Source organism: Lissotriton vulgaris, chromosome 10, assembly GCF_964263255.1.
Source record: "Lissotriton vulgaris chromosome 10, aLisVul1.2, whole genome shotgun sequence".
NCBI classification, from domain to species: Eukaryota; Metazoa; Chordata; class Amphibia; order Caudata; family Salamandridae; genus Lissotriton; species Lissotriton vulgaris.
Genome location: NC_141698.1, coordinates 853,579,906 through 853,600,472, shown reverse-complemented (window position 1 = coordinate 853,600,472; position 20,567 = coordinate 853,579,906). Strand labels below are relative to the sequence as shown.

The following is a 20,567-nucleotide window of genomic DNA, read 5'->3' as shown; positions in this document are numbered from 1 at the left end:
AATACGAGTTTGGCGGTGTGCGAGTAGGACTGCCATGCCTCCACCCCGCTTCCACACCACCAAACCTGTGTGTGCACCGTCCGCCAGATTATGACTATTAAAGTCACTGGCGGGCGGTTCTTTGGTGGTCCCATGGCACCGCAATGGGAACATCAAAGGCAGTACCTGCACAGCATGAACTGGGCAGTCCATGCCCTGCAGGTATTGGGGTGCATGCACACAGAGGTGCACATCATGTGCTACCCTGCATGTGCTCCCAGGCCCTGAGACAGGTGACAAGCATATTGTGGCCTTAAGACCCCCTCACCACCACCAGGGATCTCTGAACCCTGGCGGTTGTGGTGGCGGTCCGACCACCCAAGTTGTAATAAAGCGGTCAGACTTCCGCTGCTCACTTCGCCACAGTGACTACAACAGTCCACAGGACCGCCGTAGTTGTAACCAGACCCTTACTCATTTAGAACGTAAAGAGTCTTTTGTCTTGGATTTCTAATGCACACCTTTACCTGAACCCTTGTCACTGACGGCACCATGAACTGACCCCCCAGATTAAGTTTGTGGACCCCCAAATGAAAATCATCATAGATATTGACCTCTCCTTCAAGGGCCATATACCAAGTGGACAAAAGATATACAAATGATGGATGGAATATAGAGCAAATCAAACATTCACCCCCAGTCAATATATCTGGGTTAAATCCATCGTTCTTTCTGCTCACCATGCCACCCCAGTTTAGATCGATTCATGTGCTAATCAGTCTTGACCCTGTGCCTCATGGGAACAGTTCAGCCCGAACTGCCAAGCCAGGTCCTCCCTGGAACAGAAACAAGCATCCTGGAACCGGTTTCAGGGTATTACCCCTCATCAGCCAGGCTAACTTGAATCTAGTGGCACAGTGAGCCTGGGACCCACGTCTGGGCATACCCGGCACACTTAGGGTGAGAAAGCAAAAGACACACAAATGATGGACAGAATGCAGAGCACATCAAACATTCACCCCCAGTCAACAGATCTGCGAATAAGACACAGTCTGCTTGTAACCAACTCTCGTTGTCATGAACATTCAGTGCATATATTCCCTAAACCGATTTAAGAACTATGATACTTTCCTCACAGAGAAACTGTTCTTTTGTTGAGCAGTTTCTAATTTAACTAGTTGGTGAAACTTGCTGTTTTCTGGATCACTTTGTGAGCTCTGTTCACTACCAACCTCAAACGTCTACATACTTTGTAGAAGCTAATGGAATAAAGAATGCACACATGCCATTCTGTTGTTCTTCTTCAATCAATAGGCAGGTTCATGGTGGAACCTTACTGTTGATGAGTGAGAGGAGACCTTGAGAAATTGGTTCAAGGGTACACTGGAAAAATATCGATCACCATGCGTTTAATAATGCATTAAATACTACTAATTTTAAAGACTCAAATGACCCAGATGAGGCATCCAACAACTATGTACACTGGCTGAACAAGGCACTAGATCATGTGGCACCTCTCAAAAAATTACAGCCTAACCGTAACAAACCCTCTGCCCCATGGTTCTCTGAATCATTAAGGCTTGAAAGACAACATTGTCGCAATCTAGAGAGACGTTGGCGCAGGAATTATGACAACAACGATAAAGATAGATACAAGACAGCCCTGCACAACTATAAGAAACTTATTACAAAGGAAAAATGTAATTTCTACACCACTCAAATAGAATCAGCTCAAAACTCTAGCAAACAGTTATTCCAAGTGGTAAAAAAGTTATCCAACCCGACAGTACCTGATTCTACAGAACCTTCTCAAACCTTCTGTAATGAAATTGCAGATTTTTTCAAAGGAAAAGTTACAGATATTTTTAATAATTTCACACAACAAATTTCTGATACTATAGTTGGCCCAACTGCCCCTCAGTCATCTACCAGACCAATTCTGGATACATTCTCCTCGCTTCCTCAAGCATCTATAGAAGAAATCATGAATGCAGTCAAATCAGGATCTCCTTTGGACCCATGTCCTCCGAGTATACTTAAACTAGTATCTAATCAAGTAGCCCCGGTGCTTACCCACATCTGCAACACGATGTTCCAGACAGGAGATTACCCTAAAATCTGGAAGAAAGTCATCGTGAAGCCCCTTTTGAAGAAATCAACATTAAACCCAGCAGAGCTGAAAAGCTATCGACCCATTGCCTCACTTCCCTATCCCTCTAAGGTATTTGAGAAAGCAATTAATTTACAACTCTCTAACTTTATTGATAATAACAACCTATTAGATGAGACCCAATTTGGGTTTAGAAAGGGTCATAGCACTGAGACCGCCTTAATAAAAGCAACCGAAGAAGTTAGAATAATTCTAGATCAAGGCGGTACAGCAATCCTGATACTCTTAGATCTATCGGCTGCATTCGACACGGTCGATCATAACATCTTGATCGACCGTGTCGATGCCATGGGTATCCAGGGCAAAGCAAAGACTCTACTGGCATCGTTTCTATCAGACAGAGTACAGTCTGTGAAAATGGGCAGCTACTATTCGCCCAATTTCACTTTACCTTGTGGAGTTCCTCAAGGCTCCTCGCTAAGTCCGACGCTTTTTAATATCTATGTATCGGACTTAGCGAGGGTGATCAAGTCATTTGGCATAGGAATAACATCATACGCCGATGACACTCAATTGGTCCTGGCTATTCATAGGAACGGAGCTGCAGTGGCCGCTAACTTTCAGGAAGGAATGAGAGCAATTTGCACCTGGATGGACCAGAACTGCCTAAAATTAAACTCTGACAAGACGGAGGTCATGCTTTTTGGTGATCTGACCCCGTCTTGGTCACCAGTTTGGTGGCCAGCAGAGCTGGGAGATCCTCCTCACCCTGTGAAAAAAGTCAGGAACCTCGGAGTTCTACTCGACAATAAGCTTACCTTCCACAGCCATGCTAATGCAGTGGTCTCGGCATCCTTTTACACTCTGCGAATGGTAAAAAAGCTTCTTCCTTTTCTTCCTCCTGACTCAGGCAAAACCCTAATGTCTACACTAGTCCTTTCAAAGATTGACTACTGTAACGCATTATGGCTGAATGCACAGGAACAAGTCATGAACAAACTACAATTAGTGCAAAATGCTGCAGCAAGAATTTTAACTGGCACACCTAAATTCTCATCCATATCGCCCATCACTCGCCAACTTCATTGGCTACCAGTGAGAAGCCGTACAAAGTTCAAGGCCTTGTGCATCATTTATAAAACACTGAATAACACCGGACCGGATTTTTTAAAAAAATCCATTACTCCATACAAACCTAAGCGCTCTCTACGCTCTGAAGCATCCCAGCTACTCTATATTCCACGCACTAAGAAAGCAACATGGGGCGATAAGCGCTTCACAATTGCTGCTTCTAAATTGTGGAATGAGCTCCCTCTTAATATCAGATCAAGCTCCTCCCTACTCATATTTCGGAAGCACATCAAAACATGGCTTTTCAACCAGTAAGCTATGTGGGAGCTCTCTGCAATCCTAACGAACTCTAGCGCCGAGACACCGGAAGGTATTTGTGCGCTTTAGAAATTTTATAAATAAATACATTTTATAAATAAATACACTTTTTTCTAATATATCAGTACTAGCCAACACGGGGTATCCCTTGCCCATCCAGAAAAGTGTCCTTTCCCAATCATTTATAGACAAAGAAGAAAAAGACATATTTTTCTTAATGTAGGACCCTCGCCCACTCTAGTAGTGGCATGCTTCATCATCAGGTCTAATCCTGGTCCCTAAAAACCAAGATGGGCTTGACCATATGCCAGGGATCACTTTAGGTATTATCGTAACTGGGGGTATCTAGAATAAATAAAAAATACCTCAAACAGACACTGGCTTCGCTTTATGAATGGTCTGATTGGGTATATATTAAAATTATCTAGAAGAGAGGTAAGGATGGTATGGTCCTATGACTCTAAATTGCTGTCGACATGTTTTAACCCTATGTTAAGGCCTCTTGGTTCCAGGGCTTTCATCAAGACGTCAGTGTATTGCTTGCCCCAGTAATACAATCAATTAGTCTGTACAGGGCATGCAAGACTAACTTACATGCAAGGTGAGTGTTTACTTACCTAATCGTAAGATCTTGGTTCCCCACACAGAAGGCAGGAAGCATGTCCCTTAGTCACACAGTCGACAAGGATAACATGCCTCTTCATTACCTATTTTTATGCCCACGCTCTCCCGGCTTGTTTTGATGTTCCCCTGAGCTTCCGCTTTCATGTTCCTGATATGTACATTTTCACTCCTTGAGCGAATGTTCTTGTCTTTTAAGAGATTCAAGCATTTCGCATCTCGTCCTGACACTCTTCCCTGCAATGGCTGAATCATATAATGAATGTTTATTACTGTTATCTCTGATTTACGTTTGTTTGGTTTCAGCATGAATGGCAGCTACTGATTTGGCATTTGGTTGTTGAATATGAATGTGGAAGTTAACTATTTTTCTTGCGAATTTCTCTAGGCTTTGCATCACTTTGGCTTTTGTTAAGGTTAGCATTGCTTTTCTTTTATGAGCTAACATTTGCAAGTGTTGGCACTCTTTGACACCCTTGGTTCCTGTCACGTCACATTCTTTTCTTGCTTAAACCCTCCCAACACTTGCAAAGGCTCCCCTGAATTTTTGTTCTGTGGAGATTCTTGTTTATTCTATATGTTGCTAGGCTGATAACAGATCATTTGCTAAAGCTGTTTATTACTTATGCATTACAGCCCCTGGAGGGCGTGCTTTTAGGATGTGCCTCTAGCTGCTAGGGCTTACATAGGGTGAAAATGCTCAACATTTACAAAGTACTTCAGAGTAAACCAACATACCTCACAAAATGTTTGTCTGAAGCATTTATTTTTGGGATTCCATAGGTTTAATGGAATTAACTATTCGTGTTATGGTGTCTTCTATGTCTGCTATGCATGAGTTGCTTGTTTACATTATTAACTCTTATGTAGGATCATGGTAAACAGAGGATATAGGGTAACTAACTTATTTAAAGCCATCAGAAAAGTACCATATTCAAGTTCATTCTGGCATGGTGGCACAGCTATGGACATATCAAATGTGACTTAAATGAGTTCAGATGCGGCTGTGCCCAACATAAGTACAAAGAAGAAGAACTTAAATATAATAACTATAGAAACATCAGATTTATAATTATTTTAGGTCTGGTTTGACAGTGCAACCGTCTCATGAGCTTATGTGATCAACAGAATAAAAGAGCTTTTAGAAGTACTACTGATTTGGGTCTTGAGATCTGTCCACATGTTGATCTTCCTTCCCACTGGGTTTGATTGGAAAAAGTTATATGCTTCCACTGAAAGAGAGTGCTTATCTTGCACAGATTTTGCTCAATAGGTAGATTTGAGTTACATATTGTAATACGTCGATTATCAATACTTTAGGCCCATATGCTTCATCAAGAAAGGTTATGTCTGATGCCTTAGGTCTGACAGCTTATTATGAAAAGTTTTGCCAAAGGCAGCAGGCCTGAATTATTTATTGTGAAATTTGTATTTTAAAGCCAATAGTCCTTTATAGATGGAGATTGTTATTTCACTATAGACTTTATGTTATAACATGGATTCTCACAGATTACCTTGGCAGGCAAGGATTTTGATTACCCATTCTGACAAACCCTGATCTTTTTAATTTCATTAGTTTGTAGGCATGGCTTGACGACGCCACTATTTGCGAGGGTTTATGCAATGACCGGAAAAAGAGGCATAAGATTTGCCACTAAGAGAGGGGTTGTGGGTTTGTCCACACGCTGATCTTCTCTGCATGTATTTGAATAATAGTTGTGTTAATCTTCCTAAGAAGTAGTTCTATTGTTAATAACGGATAGGGACCTTGTTAACAAAGAACTGAGTCAAATAATGCAGGAAAGGGCTTTGATTAGTGTTACATTTTACTAATATAGCAGGAAAGGCTACATTACGACTTCTCTGTCAAATACAAAATAAAGGGGTTTTATTGTGAATGCCGTAACAAACACCATAGGAAGGAGCTTATTTTGACAGATACAATCGGAATGGTTTTAGACTGTAAAATCTCTAACAAATACAAAGAAAAGGGGCTTAGTACACGTATCCTGTTTCAGATCTGACCATAGTAAGTGCAACTTACATGTCTCCACCGCCAGAGTAATGCAATTGCTTTACTCCTATGTGGATGGGTGACTTCCCTCCCTAAACCCCTCCTTTGCCCTCCCTAAACCCCATTTACTCTTTCCTTATCCCTTTTAGTAGTAAGACTGCCCCTTTTCCCACCCACTCCCCTCTGTCCCTCCCACATTTATTACTCAAATATATACTTACATATGCAGACACTCTGCGGTCAGGGTAGAGAACTCCACACATTTAAGTATGAGCAAAACGTACACTCTGCAGTACATTTTATAGTCTTTCAAAACTTACTATAAAGTGCAGTTTGTGAATCACACCCTTGGCGTCGCTAGAAGGAGAGTTTATGTTCATGTCACGTATACTTTGGGTCTCATTAACCCCTTCTGTGCTGATGACGAGCCCAGGCTCGTCATGCAGCACGGTGCTTGTGTGCTGGTGACGAGCCTGGGCTCGTCATGAGCCGTGGAACGCTCACACGCAGGGATAATTCCCCCGCTGTGCTGAGCGTTCCATTGCGCGGGCGGGCTCATGACGAGCCCAGGCTCGTCACCAGCACACGGGCACCGTGCTGCATAACGAGCCCAGGCTCGTCACCAGCACACTGGCACCGTGCTGCATGACGAGCCTGGGCTCGTCATCAGCACCACGGCGCCGTGTGCGGCCCCCCTCCCCCCTCGGCGCGGGGAATTAGCCCCGCGGCGAAGGGGTTAAAATGTTTGATGGGTCTCTCCAGGCAGAGATTACAAGATCATTTTTATGGTTGTGTTAAACAGATCGTGAATTGTTTGACAATGTCTGTTGGCCTGGCACTTCAGATTGTGAAAAGAGTTATGTTTTGAAATAGGGACCTATAAGGGCATTGCTTGTTTCTGGGGTGGAGTATGTTGATGTGCACATTGCCACATTGCATACCTCATCTATCAAATTAATTTCCAACAGATAACTAGAATATAAATCAATTTTTTTGAGTTCTTTACTCAAATTAAATGCCCATAAAATATTCTGTTTTACACGCGGTAAAATAATCTAGTTTAAGCTCATGAATTTGGATGCCATTTTATTGATGTATGTTGATAACACAGCTGGCATCAGATCACTCTTGCCTAGCCATCTGTTAAGAACGTAACACCTAGCCTCTGTGTTTGTTGGTCAATTGTTCATTTCCTATCTGTTAAGGGTGTGTAGAAATAGCTCTTTCCATCAGCTGGGCGTTCACCTCTTACTACAGGAGGAACCAGTGACTCAAATGCAGATTATTTTGGCTGCAGGAACAGATATTTAATTCAAATGTTAATGAGAAGGGAAAGTCAGGACATACTGATCCTGAATATATATCCTCAGGCACATATTCTTAAGTTCCTCGAATACTGGTTATTGTGACGCAGTGCCCCCTATGCCCTTAGGTGCTCGCTGTTATTGTGGTCTCAATATCCATATTCGGGTCTCCCTTTCAATAGGCCTGACTATGGCATTAATTGTCTGCTAAGACTCCACCAAGTTACATTGAAGAAGCAACCGAGAATGTCATTGGATGCCAGTGTGGGTCAGATCTTGCATCAGAGGTGAATGACAGTTGCAAAGAACCAGTGGCCCTGGATATTGAGGTAATCAGTGTGAATGACTCATACCACAACCATTGGCTGAGGATAGCTGAGTTATGCACCTTGCTCTGTGTAGATCACAAGAGTTCTTTCCTACAACTAAAGCTGTCTCTAGGCAGTTCCAAAAAAGCTCTTTTTTGGGTTGATTATGCTGCTAAGAAAAAACAACTCAGATTGCCCATAAAAAGCATCATTTACAATTCCCTAAAAATTATTTTAGCAAAGTTAGGTCCTCAAACATTTCAGTAGATTTCGATAATACATCTTCTCTGCTTTCTTGTTACAAATATGTTTTGGATGGTACAATATGTGTTGAAACCTTGGAGAATGCATAATATGATGGCTCATCTGCCTCAAGTGTCTATTAAAATCATTGATGCATTGCTTGCGCGTTGGCTCTGAGTCTAATGCCACAGGAATGCCTGTGTCGCTGTGCTAAATGCCATTGTCCTTCTGAAGGTATTTTCTATCATCATGAGTGGTGTTTGAAGATGTTCTATTTTAAGTTTTTCTTTCAACGCATTATCCTGTTCCCTTTGAGCCCTTTATGCAACTACCACAGCCTCCATCCATTAAACCACAGGTTAAAAGAGGGATTGAGGAAACACAATGCAGGAGAAGTTATTTGCCTACTAGCACAAATGATGAAAGAGCTGGGAAACAATAGAATCGCAAAGTGTTTCAGCTCATCAATTCTGCCTATTTAACAAGTATTTACTTTGATTTTGTTGTGTTTCACGAGTTTCATTAAAAGAATGATGGTAAAGTAACCTTTGATAAACAGGGAACATAGACTGTCATTTAGAAATTCTTTGAAGTGAATGGTGTACCACATGTGAAAAAAATGCTGAATAAAAGCAGCTGTACCCGATGAATTTAAAGACAGTTTTGGCACCCAAATTGGATGCAGTCCTCACTGTCAAAGCGTAACTTTTTTTGGGAGTTTTATATAGCGCAAACTTTACCCAAAACTATCCGAGCGCTTTACATGCGCACCCGTTGCCTTAGAGACGTACACATTCATTTTGTTAGGCAAGGGGAGATTACGTAATTTGTCCAGCATTACAGGATGTTGAACGGCCCAGCCAAGGCTCGAACGCGGTTCTCCAACTTCGAGATAAACCACTCTGGCCATTAGACCACATCCTCTCCCTATAATCCTTTCTTTGTTCATAGGTTGAGGTGCCTTTCAAGTGTTGAGAGTTTTCAGCAGGTCAAGGCTGCTCTACCAAAGTATTGCGCCTTTGTACTGGCATAGAATCTTTCATGTCTTGTCTGTCTAGGACCACGGTACATAACGTTCGAAAATGGACCTCGACCTAGCTTATTAACAAACATGATTAAGAAGAACTTTTTCCTCAACCAGGAAGCTGTCTTCTGTCAGAGGTAGTGGCGAGCAGATTCAAATGCAGTCAACCGCTAAGGGGGAAGACATATGGCTTCACGGAGGAGGTTTTTATTTTTTATTATTTCTTTTATTTTTGAAGACAAAGTCCAGCTGACAGAAGTTGCCCATAGGACTTTGCATCAAAAAGTGGCCTCTTGACACAAAGCGGTGCAAAACAGAGCATAGTGTACTTTCCAACACTGGAAAGGGAATACCCTTCCAAGACGTGAGCCGCTTTGCATCACTTTTGCAGCAGTGTCCACAAAGTCTTTGTAAATGTTATGTTATGAGAACCACTTATATAGCACGTAATTACCATCGGTCTCTTCGCACTTATCTAAGGGATTAACCACCTGGCACCAGCTAATACTTGGCAGAGAGATTTGGTCAGACTCCACCAAAGGCCTGCTCATACAAAAAGGTTTTCAGTCTCTTACGAAATTGAAGGAGGGCATTCTTTCTTCGCAGACCTTCTAGGAGTCCACTCCACAACTGAAGTAACAAAACGGAGAACGCCCGGCTGCCCAAGGTCTATTTGTTAAAAGGTTTACAGGTTAACAAAATTGCCTCAGAGGAACGAAGAAAGCATCCAGTTACATATCGCCATAGATGGTCCTCGATATACGCTGGTACCGTCCCATACAGGGTCTTAAATGCAATACATAAGCCTTTGAACCTGGCCTTCTGTTTCACTGGGACCCTGTGCAATTGTTGTAGCAGTGGGGAAGCATGCGCCCGGTCTTGGTAAATTATATATTATTCTTGCTGAGTCATTCATGACTACTTGAACTTGCCCAGCAACTTGTCTGGGAGCCCAATGTACAAGGCATTGCCATAGTCCAACCACGGACCAATCAGTGTTGCCATCACTGTTCGCATCATTTAGAAGGATAGAAGAGGCACTAATTTCCGAAGCTGCCTTAGTAGGCCCATGCAGCTTTTCACCACTGTCGCCACCTGTCAGACAGATTTCCATCCAACTTAATACCAAGGCTTTTCACAACTGGCAGGGATTTAGGGGCAGCACCTAACTTCCGAGGCCGAAAACTATTCCTGCATAGGTTACCTTTAGTAGTGACTGCCAAGACCTCCATCTTGTCTGGATTCACTTTGAGAGAGTTAGCTGTCATCCAGTTCACCGTGAACCTAAGGCTCTTCTGCACGTTCAACTGCACCTGCCTAGAGTTATCAATGTGCAGGATCAGCTGGGTGTCATCTGCATAATTTAACAGTTGGCACTCTAGCTGTGCTAGTGCCACCACCAAACAATAGATATATATTAAATAGAAGTGGGGACAAAGCAGATCCCTGGGGAACCCCACACAGGAGTACTCTTTCTCTGGAGACATAGCAACCCAACTGTTCCTTCTGAGACCGGCCCTTCAGGAATGAAGAAATCCACTCAAGCTCAGACCCTGTAATTCCCTGCACCCATAATCGGTCCGTAAGCACTTGATGGTCAACCACATCAAATGTAGCTGTAAGATCCAATAGAATCAATATGGAGGACTTGTTCCTGTCAGCTGCCAGCCTGAGCTCGTCCAATACAGAAAGCATCAACCAGCTCCGTGCTTTGATGGGCCTGAAAACATGCCTGGCAAGAATGGAGCAATTGATGCTCCTCTATAAATTCTTCAAGGATTTTGTTTACATGTTGTTTCACGATTTTAGCTGGAAAAGGTAGCCTAGATAGTGGGCAGGTACTGAGCCGAGTGTTTCTTTCTTCCGTTAGAATATCGCTAATTGTCTTCAAAAAGAAGTCCTACATCTTATTACAGTCCTCTGGATCTAGCCCTGCCATCTCTTCTTTGATATGGCTTAACTCCCTCAGCACTTTAAATGTCTTTCTTTGAGTATCGCTCGATTCAGTGATCCTTAATTCTTAAAACTCTGTTTAAGTCACGGTAATCGCTCCTTTATATATGCCCAGCTTCGCTTTGTACTCCTTCAGTGCCTCCGGCTCATACCGCGTCCACCATTTCCTTTCATATTGGTGCAGTTTTTGCTCCCCTTCTCTTAGCACGGGGGTATACCAGGGTGCCCGCTTGCCTTTATTCCTTACTCTTTCCCTCTGAACCGGAGCCACCTTGTCTATGGCCTCCTGCATCCCAACTACAAAACACACTCTTTCCTGATCAATATCCTCTGTGTTGTTCAACAAGTGCATTGCTTCCTTTAATCCTCCCCATACGGGTTTCGTTTATTTTTGCCCAGTTCCATACCATCCGCCGCTCTTGTGGATGACGCACTGGTTGACTAGGCAAGAGGATTATAAATTTGATCTGATAATGATCCGACCTGCTATAGGGTATCCTGACTGACAGTTGAGTCGCCCACATTGAGTCTAATGAGATTCCAGTAGTTGCTGTAGACCCAAAATAGCCATCCATTCACCGAACCCACTCGCCTGGGGCTCTCTTGGTACCAGATCCCACCAGAAGTTAAAGTCCTCCACCACTACCATTTGATGATACCTTGAGCAGATATCACTCACTAATTCAATGAAAAGCTCATTGAAGAGGGGGGTTGTCCGGGGTGGGCAGTAAACTATCACCATCACCATGCAAAAGGTCTTTAAAACTAGTTTAACCCCCAGGACCACAGCCCCATTCATACCTTCCACAGCTACAACCTCTGTGGCAAGGTGCTTCTGGCTAATCACTGCCAGCCAACCTCCTCTCTTCCCACCCTGCCGGTTATACGCTAGGATGTGATAAGTAGCCGCACCCCCTCCGCCCACCAGTCAGCCTTGCTGAGCATCAGCTGACCCTTGGGAAGCTGCCTGATCACTGGCAAAAAAAAAAACGTTCCGGGAGCTGAAGGGCGAAAAAAATGTGCCCGCTTACATCAACAAAAAACACCACACAGTTTACAAAGCGGGATTTAAAACAAATTAAAATAGATTTCACTGATGCAAGGCAATGGCAACCCTACTAAGGCTAAATCTTTTTATTTCCAGAGTTTTATATAGCACAAACTTGACACGAAGGTATCGGGTATCAGAGCGCTTCACATGACCACCAGTTATATTACACAAGGACACGTTAATTTTATTTATTTTTAAAGTAAATTTCTATAGTTAGAGTTCCGTGGTGGTCTGTGGTTTATAGATTGAATTATCTTTCTTTGCAGATATTAATGTCAGAAAATTTTATGTGAAGAAATCTAATGTACTAAACTAGGTCCTTCAGCGAAAGAAAACTTCTTACACTATATAAAGCTAATTACTATACTGGCATAAAATAAGTTTTTTCATTACATATACAAATCGCACACTCTAGTTAGTTACAATTTAAATGCTTGAATACCACTAACACTTAGGGCCTGATTTAGAGTTCAGCAGATGGCTTACTCTGTCGCAAACGTGGCAGATGCCTTGACCAATGTATTTCAAGTGCCATTAGTTATAATGTGCTGGTAATACGGTGTGCGGGATATCTGTCACATTGATTATAATGTGCTTGTAATACAGCAGACGGTATATCTATCACATTGGTTATAATGCACTTGTAATACGGCAGATGGCATATCTGCCACATTGGTGACAGAGTAACCCGTACTTCGATATCTAAATCTGGCCAACATTTCTTATTTGTTATTGTTACTGACACTAATCCCTGACAAATGTTTTTATAAATAATACTCAAAAGGTCTCAGAAATTTCTGTCAATGGATATCAAACTTAAAATTTCCAATGAAAATACACTTTCATTCACTGGCCCAATCTGATATGTAAGGTGTAAATGACATAGGCAATGATACATATTCATTCACTCTCCATGTGCATCACTTGAATGGGATACTACTTATTCATATATCATCCTTGGAGGCCCTTAGATTCAATTTTCAAACATGTCTTTCCTGGGGCGTTGACCCATCTGTGTCCTATTCCTTGCCCATGGATTGGTGCTACAGTGACAAGATGGAATACACAAGATATGCGCTGCCCTTTTTGTACCCAAAGTGTGCTTGCTGTTGGCATTAGTTCTGGATTCATGGATGTCCTTTAGATTCTTCAGAAGTCTGTGGACTGCTTCAGGTGCCTGCCTGTCTCACTGAGGAGTGTTCTGAACGGCAGTTGACTTTTTCCAACAGCTGTTTATATGTCCACTCTTTTGATCTTAGGTAGTGCCTGAGGAAGGCATCTACATGGGCCTGCCTGTCTCTCATTCTATGGAGTTCTGGCATTTTTGATGGACACCATCATTTTATCTAACTTGTTAGTCATCTTTACTCTGATGCTGCCATGATTGTATTCACAGTTTTTCCTTCTTTGTGTTTTGTTCTCATTTATAGGGTAGTCTTGATGGCAGCAGCCATTTCTAGACCAATTCTAGAGAAAACGAAGAAGGAGTACACCACTGTGTGTGAAGAACCTTGAACCAGCAGGGGAAATATTGTTTAATTCAACAGACGATAAAGGCAGAATCAGCCAAAGCCTAAACCGGTGATGCACTCACAGTTGACTTGGTATTCTCCTCAGACCAACAGTGCTGGCTGCAGGAACAAAGGACAGTGCCCCTTTGCTTGTCACTAGCTGCAGTAGCCATATCTCCCATCTTTTGAAGGCAGGTGGAAAGCTTCAATGTTAGTAGGACTTGGTGGACTATCACTATGGTGAAAAGTCACTTACCCATAGTGCAGCCAGACTTTCTTTTCTTGTTGTGAATTGGCACAATCAACTTCCATCAGTCTCCTGCTGGCATATGAAATTACCTTTTAAGCTGACAGCTATCCAGGTCTATAAAGTGGCAGAATAGTGCCCATTCTCATTCTCTTTGAATGCATGTATTTTTTTAATGACCTCTTTTGCAACCTAGAAAAGCCTCAGGCCAGGAAACAGCGAGAGAGCGAAATGTGTTGGCTGTTTCGTGAAGAGAAGTGCAAAAGAAAATCACATTGCTATCTGTCTGCTATAAGAGTTGTCAAGAAACCTAGAAGAATTAAAACACTAATTAATTGCTTTGAGGATATAAATGTTACTGCTTGTCGGGAGGATCTGTTGTCTTGTTGACCTACCTATATGTTTTAATACACATTTAAGACCATAATGCTATATCATACTCAGGCAATACTTGAAAAGAGTACAGACGTTCTGACTGAATGAATATAAGACAACTTCCTTTTAATCATTGGTCATATTCAATGTTGCCAACCAACATCTGTAGGAATGCAAAACACTCCAACTAGACTGTCCTACTCCCCGGAGTAAGAGCAATGAGCCCTTTGACATATCTGCTCTATCAGGTTGTTTAAGTTGTAGAAGATGCTTGGTCAATCACCACTTACCTTGATATGTCCCATCATGCTCACACCCGCTGATCATGCCCCCTGTTGGAAATGAACATCTTTTGTATGGTATTATCACAGGTGAACATTTTAATAAATTGTCATTTTCCATTAATTCATTTTTAGGTTTCACCTGCACAGCACTTCAGAAATCATTTGTTTTTAATCTAAACTTAAAAGGGACTTACATCCTGCCTCCTCTCTTTCCTGGCTTCTCATTGCTTCCTGTGTGTGACCCTTACCTTTCCTCCATTTCTATTCGCTGTAGCATATTTCCAGCATTTACCAAAGCTTGTTCCTCGTCTGCTTCTCTTACCAGTTTCCCGACTCCGAAATACTCTTAACATCCGCTTTGGTGGAACTATATTTTCATAAAGTTTTGCCTTTTACTATTGCAGCATACTCACATAACAATTTATCACCCAGAGAGATTAAGTGATTTGCAAGGCGGTTTTCGATATGGCGACTCCAGCTTGGAGCCAGCCTTGCCGCAACGGTGAAGATTCTAAACGCTGAAGATTCAGTATCACAATGACCCCATATAGACAAGGGCAGGGAAAGAAATAATTGGATTTCCTGAACTAATTTGAGGCAGCAACTGCCAACATTGGAAGCGTGGAGACATATAAGGGAAGAAATACACTACACTGGAAAAAGATCGATATAAGAATAAGTAAGTGCAGGATCGATAAGGAAATAGTTTGAAAAAGGGAACTACCTCACCCCACGTTGGCAGAAAAGACCGCAGTGCCCTGAAGAATCTCCCTGGTAGGGAGTGAAACGCGTTGGCTGACCTTTTTGTACACTACTTGGTGATCTGTATTTTAAGAATGGATAAAGATAAATAAAGAATTTTTCTACTACCTAAATGAAACGTTTTGTTTCGACTTCTATTTGGTGCGCCCCCACAAACATCGAACAAACTCCTATTGTTAGACCTGAGCGCCGCGTTTGACACAGTGTCTCATGACATTTTGATGCGGCGCTTGGAGGAAGTGGGTATTGAGGGGAAGGCTCTTCAATGGTTCCGCTCTTTCCTTTCGGACCGGTTTTTCAAAGTGGCTATTCCACCTGGCCAGTCCTCTTTCCACTCTCTGGGACTGGGAGTCCCTCAGGGTTCTGCCTTGAGCCCCACTTTGTTCAATCTTTATGTGAAACCGCTGGCCGCTGTCGTCAGGCAATGTGGCCTTACCATGACATCGTATGCCGACGACACGCAGATGGCGGTGACACTCAGTGGGGACCCTGAGGTGACCGCGCCCAGATTCCGCGCAGGACTTATAGCTGTAGCAAATTGGATGCGCAGTAATTGCTTACAGCTAAATGCTAAGAAAACCGAGGTCCTGATTCTAGGGAAGCAGGCGGAACTTTGGGGAGATCAGTGGTGGCCTCCTGAATTGGGGGTGTCCCCCATCCCAGCGGCCGAAGTTAAGAACTTGGGGGTTTGGCTGGATTCTAACCTTTCTTTTACCAGCCACACAAAGAAGACTGCAGCTACCTGTTTTGGTATTCTGCGAGGACTGAGACCTGTCCTCAAATTCTTCGACCCTCCTACTCGGCAACTGGTGGTTCAGGCCTCTATCCTTTCCCGGCTGGACTACGGGAGTGAACTGCTGCTTGGAGTTAATCAGGCTGAGGCTACTAGGCTTCAGAGGGTGCAGAATGCTGCTGCACGGGCCATTGTAGGCCTCCCGAGACGTTGTTCTGTCACTACTGTCTTGACCTCCCTTCACTGGCTTCCGGTCAGACAGAGAATCAAATTTAAGGCTCTCTGTCTAACATTTAAGATTCTGAAGCTTTCCACTCCTCCTGCCCTTGCGGGCCTTATCTCTCCCTATGTCCCCACGCGGTCTCTCAGGTCGGAATCCCACCATCTGGCGATTAAGCCTAGGTTCAAACTGAGCAGGATGGGAGGACGCTCCTTTCGTGTTTTGGCGGCTGGATTATGGAACTCCCTTCCTGTCCATATTCGCGCCCTAAATAGCCTGACTTCTTTCAGACGCGCTATTAAAACCCACCTGTTTGCCTCTGCTGATTGATTCCCTTTCTTTTCAGTTCTGACCTGTTGTGTTGTGGTACTTGATCAGGCGCCAGGACGCCCCTTCGCTGGGGCAGCTGTGCGCCGAATAAAAGTTATTAACATAACATAACATAACATAGAATCACAGGATGTTGCGCAGTGCCACAGAGACTCGATCTGAGATCTCCAGCTCTCTAGTCAGCAGTTCTGGCTGCTGCGCCACATCCTTTCCACTCCTATGTTATCTGTCAGGGAACTCTTTCTCTCTCCATTACAGAAGCGAAACCAATGCATTACTAATGCTTGTTCTGATAGCCTTCAAAATAGAGAATTACCTGCATTCTATTTTAATCAAGTTACCCATTTCGATATGTGACATCGCCATCTCTAAAATATGGAGTTATATAATTGTTTATGCTACATCATGGTTTGCTGAACAAATCTTATTGATGTCCTATGCAGTCTTTACATGGCCATATCAATTCTAACAAATTCCCAAGAGTAATAGATTAGATATTTATTTTCATCTCTTGCTGGGTGGAATTTCTTCATTAATATTGTGACAAAAGAAATTCCTGTAGTAGATTATGCATATACATTCCAAACTTAGTTAAGACTGCATATTGGATGTTGGAAAATGAAGGCAAAATAATATGGAATTAGCTTCATAGAAACATGAAAATACTGTTATATACTGTTAGATGCAACGAGTGTCAGTTACATGTATTGCTGTAGGATTTTACTTAGACATATACATTTAATCAAGACTCGTTCATGATATGCCTAATTTCCTCATTACACCAAATGTCTATATTTTTATTGAGAATGTTTCAAAAGATAGTAACTCTTACAGGTGTGCAGAGAGTAAAGGCTGACAGATGTTGAGCTTTGTGGGGGGTTGTTTATGGTCTTTACTCTGCTGTGTTACTCTGTATACTTGATATTTTAGTTTGTTTGTGGAAACCATAAGAACTCTTTAAGTTGAATGTTTAAATTTTAATATTATAATTTGATTTGATTTAGAATATAATATTTTTTAAATTCAGAAACTTCTTCAGTAATGTTTTTAGAGGTATACTTGTTAAACGAGAACAACGACTAAATTATTATTTTTTGTATTTTGTTTTTTACAGATATTATCTTCCTAGCAAGTTCTCCAAGTGTAATATTGAGGAGTACCATGACTTTTTAAATAGTGGTGGTGGAGCTTGCCTTTTCAATAAACCAACAAAGGTAATTACATAAAAAAATGGGAATTTGGATGCTGTAAGTTTACACTAAATTTGATATCTTCATTTTTCACAGATCATCTACTTGAACTCAGAATTTATGGAGTAGTGTCTTCATTAAAACACAATTCTTTGTTTTCCTTATTGCTGTTTTGCTGCTACTTGCTAACATCCATAATTGATAACTGTCGATCTTTGGAATTAACACACGTCTGCTGATGCTAATCAGCTTAAAGTATAGATGTAAATGTATTCACAATAAGCTCTCAAAAGAGGGTATACTGTATGTGCAATTCATGAAGTGCAACACGTACGTCCTTTTTCTATCATCAAACATCTCTAAATAAATGCTAGAGCAGCCCTGAAAGTGAAGATGGGTTTATGGAGAGGTGCACCTCTCTAGGCAGCGGTGATGTTACTCTAAGGGTTGGGTACTCACAAACCTTTTCCCAGGGGCCAAAACGTTTGGTCTTTGAAGTGACCGAGGCCGCACTGATGCCTGCAGGGTGGTGGGGGGCTTGTGAGCATGGGGTGTTGGCGGTAAGGTGGGTGCTGGGAAGGGTAGTATTTACATCTAGTGTCTTAATTGCACAATGTGAAACCAGAAAACCAGGTTTTAATACGGGCTTCCTCACGTAATCAAATTGGGTGTTCCTGTGCATTTATTTATGTCACTTTCCCTCAGTTTTCTTCTTTATCACACAAAAAAGGATCAGGAAATACATGAATTCAGGATGTGCACTGTACAAAACTTTCTCTTGTGTTTGATTACATAAACTATAATGTTGTTCATGTATATTAGGAACCCAGGCGACCCAAATAGCGCACATAACAACCGACTTGCGTCTCATTATTGTCATTGTTCTCAGAGTGGGGGGAAAAAGGAATTTTTATAAATTAATGTGTGAAAACTATCACTTTTAAAAAATACTTCTCAATGCGCAGATAATCTGAAATACTAAGGTGAAACGGTTCTGCATGTTAATGAAATATATGTTTTGAATTCTGAAGAGACTTTATCATATTTTTACACTGTTGCTGCAAGATGACTACAAAAATGAAGATGATCCTAAAGTTAAGGTGCACAGGACGCCCTATTTGCTTCCTTTCTTTAACTTTAATTATCCATTAAACAAATACTTGCCTGTTTATCATTTATTAATAATAGTGTGGAGTCGAGTAAACAGGAGCCCAGTGCTACTGCTGCCCAGGGGGTCGCGTGTGAAGGTCATGAGGGCCGCATACGTCCCCTGCCCCTACATGGAGTATTACTGCTCTAAGGGAAGTCTGACGAATTAATTGTAATGCGAGTTTTAAGGATTACTCATTTGATATTTTCTCCTGTGTTCATAAATACATCCGTTCTCACTTCTTCAGTTGGTTTGGGTGGTATATGAGTGTTAGGTGTGACAGAGATCCTGTCTAATATTCTCCTTGTGCATTGTCTAGCCTGTTTCAAGCCACAACAACTGGATACACTGTGCACTGTGTAGAGGTTGTGTTATCCCTCAAGGATGACAGGACACTGTAGGCTTTGATAACCGCTATTTATTTAAGCATTTATCTTTCCACGAAAAGCGCCAAGCTTGCTGCTTAATTCATCAGCTCCGGCGCCCGATCTCGTGCTCCTCGCGCATGACCCAAAATGGCCGCCGTTCACGCTATGTCATCACGTAGTGTGAACACTAGACTAAGAACCCTACATATCTCCCCCTTTTTGTATCACATGGATTAAAGCAGGTTTGGGGGTATTACTGTCCTTCACCCATCTCATAGTCTCGGAACCTGAAAGTTCTTACAATCAATCGGCCCCCCCTTGTGCATCTTACCGGGGTGGACGTCACTTTTCTCCCGCTGGTCACCGTGGACCCCCCTCTCTACCTTCTTGGGTACACAGACTCTCTCTGCAAGACGTCTCTCTCCTCTCTCGACTCTGTATCTCTGCTCTGGGAGTTTCGCTGCCTCCTTGCTCCAACCCTGGTTCTGCACCTGCCATGTCTCCTTCCTGGGAGGTGTGCTCATCCTCTGATGTACTCTGATCTGTCGCCCCCTATTCCCGATCTTCAGGAGCCCATTGTATGTTCTTGTTGCATCGAGCCATGCGATCCTGGGACCACACATTCCCATCACTGAGCAACGCTGCCCGGTCATTTACCTCTTTTACTTGTAGGGGCCGGCTGTATTTACTGTCACCCTTTTTCTGTAACACTGCCAGCTTAACCCTCACCCATTCTCCTTCTTCCAAGGACGTGTCCTTTACATTTTTCCTTTTGTTGTAATGTTCTGTATATTTGGTTTGAGCCTTTTCCAAATTTTTCTGTACTACGGCAGGAGACCATTTGCTAGTAACCGTCTTTTCCTTCCATGCCTACTTGTCTTTAGTGAAGGGATCTCTGCCTCTGAGGATCTGGAAGGGGCTGTACCCCGTACTTGTGGGTGTGATACAGTAGGCCCAAATTATGTGTAAAATCTCTTTTTCCCAGTCCTTCCCTATCATGATGGCTGCCTGGATGGACCCCATTAGTACTCTATTAAATCGTTCCACTTGTCCATTTCCAGCTGGGTGATATACGGACGTGTGTTTGGTGATGATCCCATTCCTCTCCATATATTTGAACGATTTTTCTGATGTGAATTGAGGACTGTTGTAACTCAATATGGACTTGGGAATGCCTTAACTGAGAAAGGTCGCTGTGAGGAACTTAAGTATGGTCTCCGTATCCATCTCTTCTTGGATATGAACTTCAGGACATTTAGAGTACCTGTCCACTATGACACACAGATATTTCGGAGTCCCTTGGTCGTCTAATATTGGTCCTAATATGTCGATGGAGATTTCCTCCCATAGATTCTTCGGGGTGGCGAATTTTCCTAAAGCTGGCCTCAATGGAGTCATCGT

General features: G+C 42.5%; 1 protein-coding gene across 2 annotated transcripts in view; it reads left to right on the top strand.

Moving 5' to 3' along the window:
* Nucleotides 1-20,567, top strand: part of ADAM22 (ADAM metallopeptidase domain 22) — a 1,128,810-nt gene that overhangs the window by 805,204 nt on the left and 303,039 nt on the right. For both annotated transcript variants that reach the window (XM_086941795.1, XM_086941794.1), the window contains exon 15: nucleotides 17,573-17,672. In XM_086941795.1, the coding sequence (XP_086797921.1) occupies nucleotides 17,573-17,672 (100 nt within the window). The remainder of the gene's footprint in view (nucleotides 1-17,572; nucleotides 17,673-20,567) is intronic.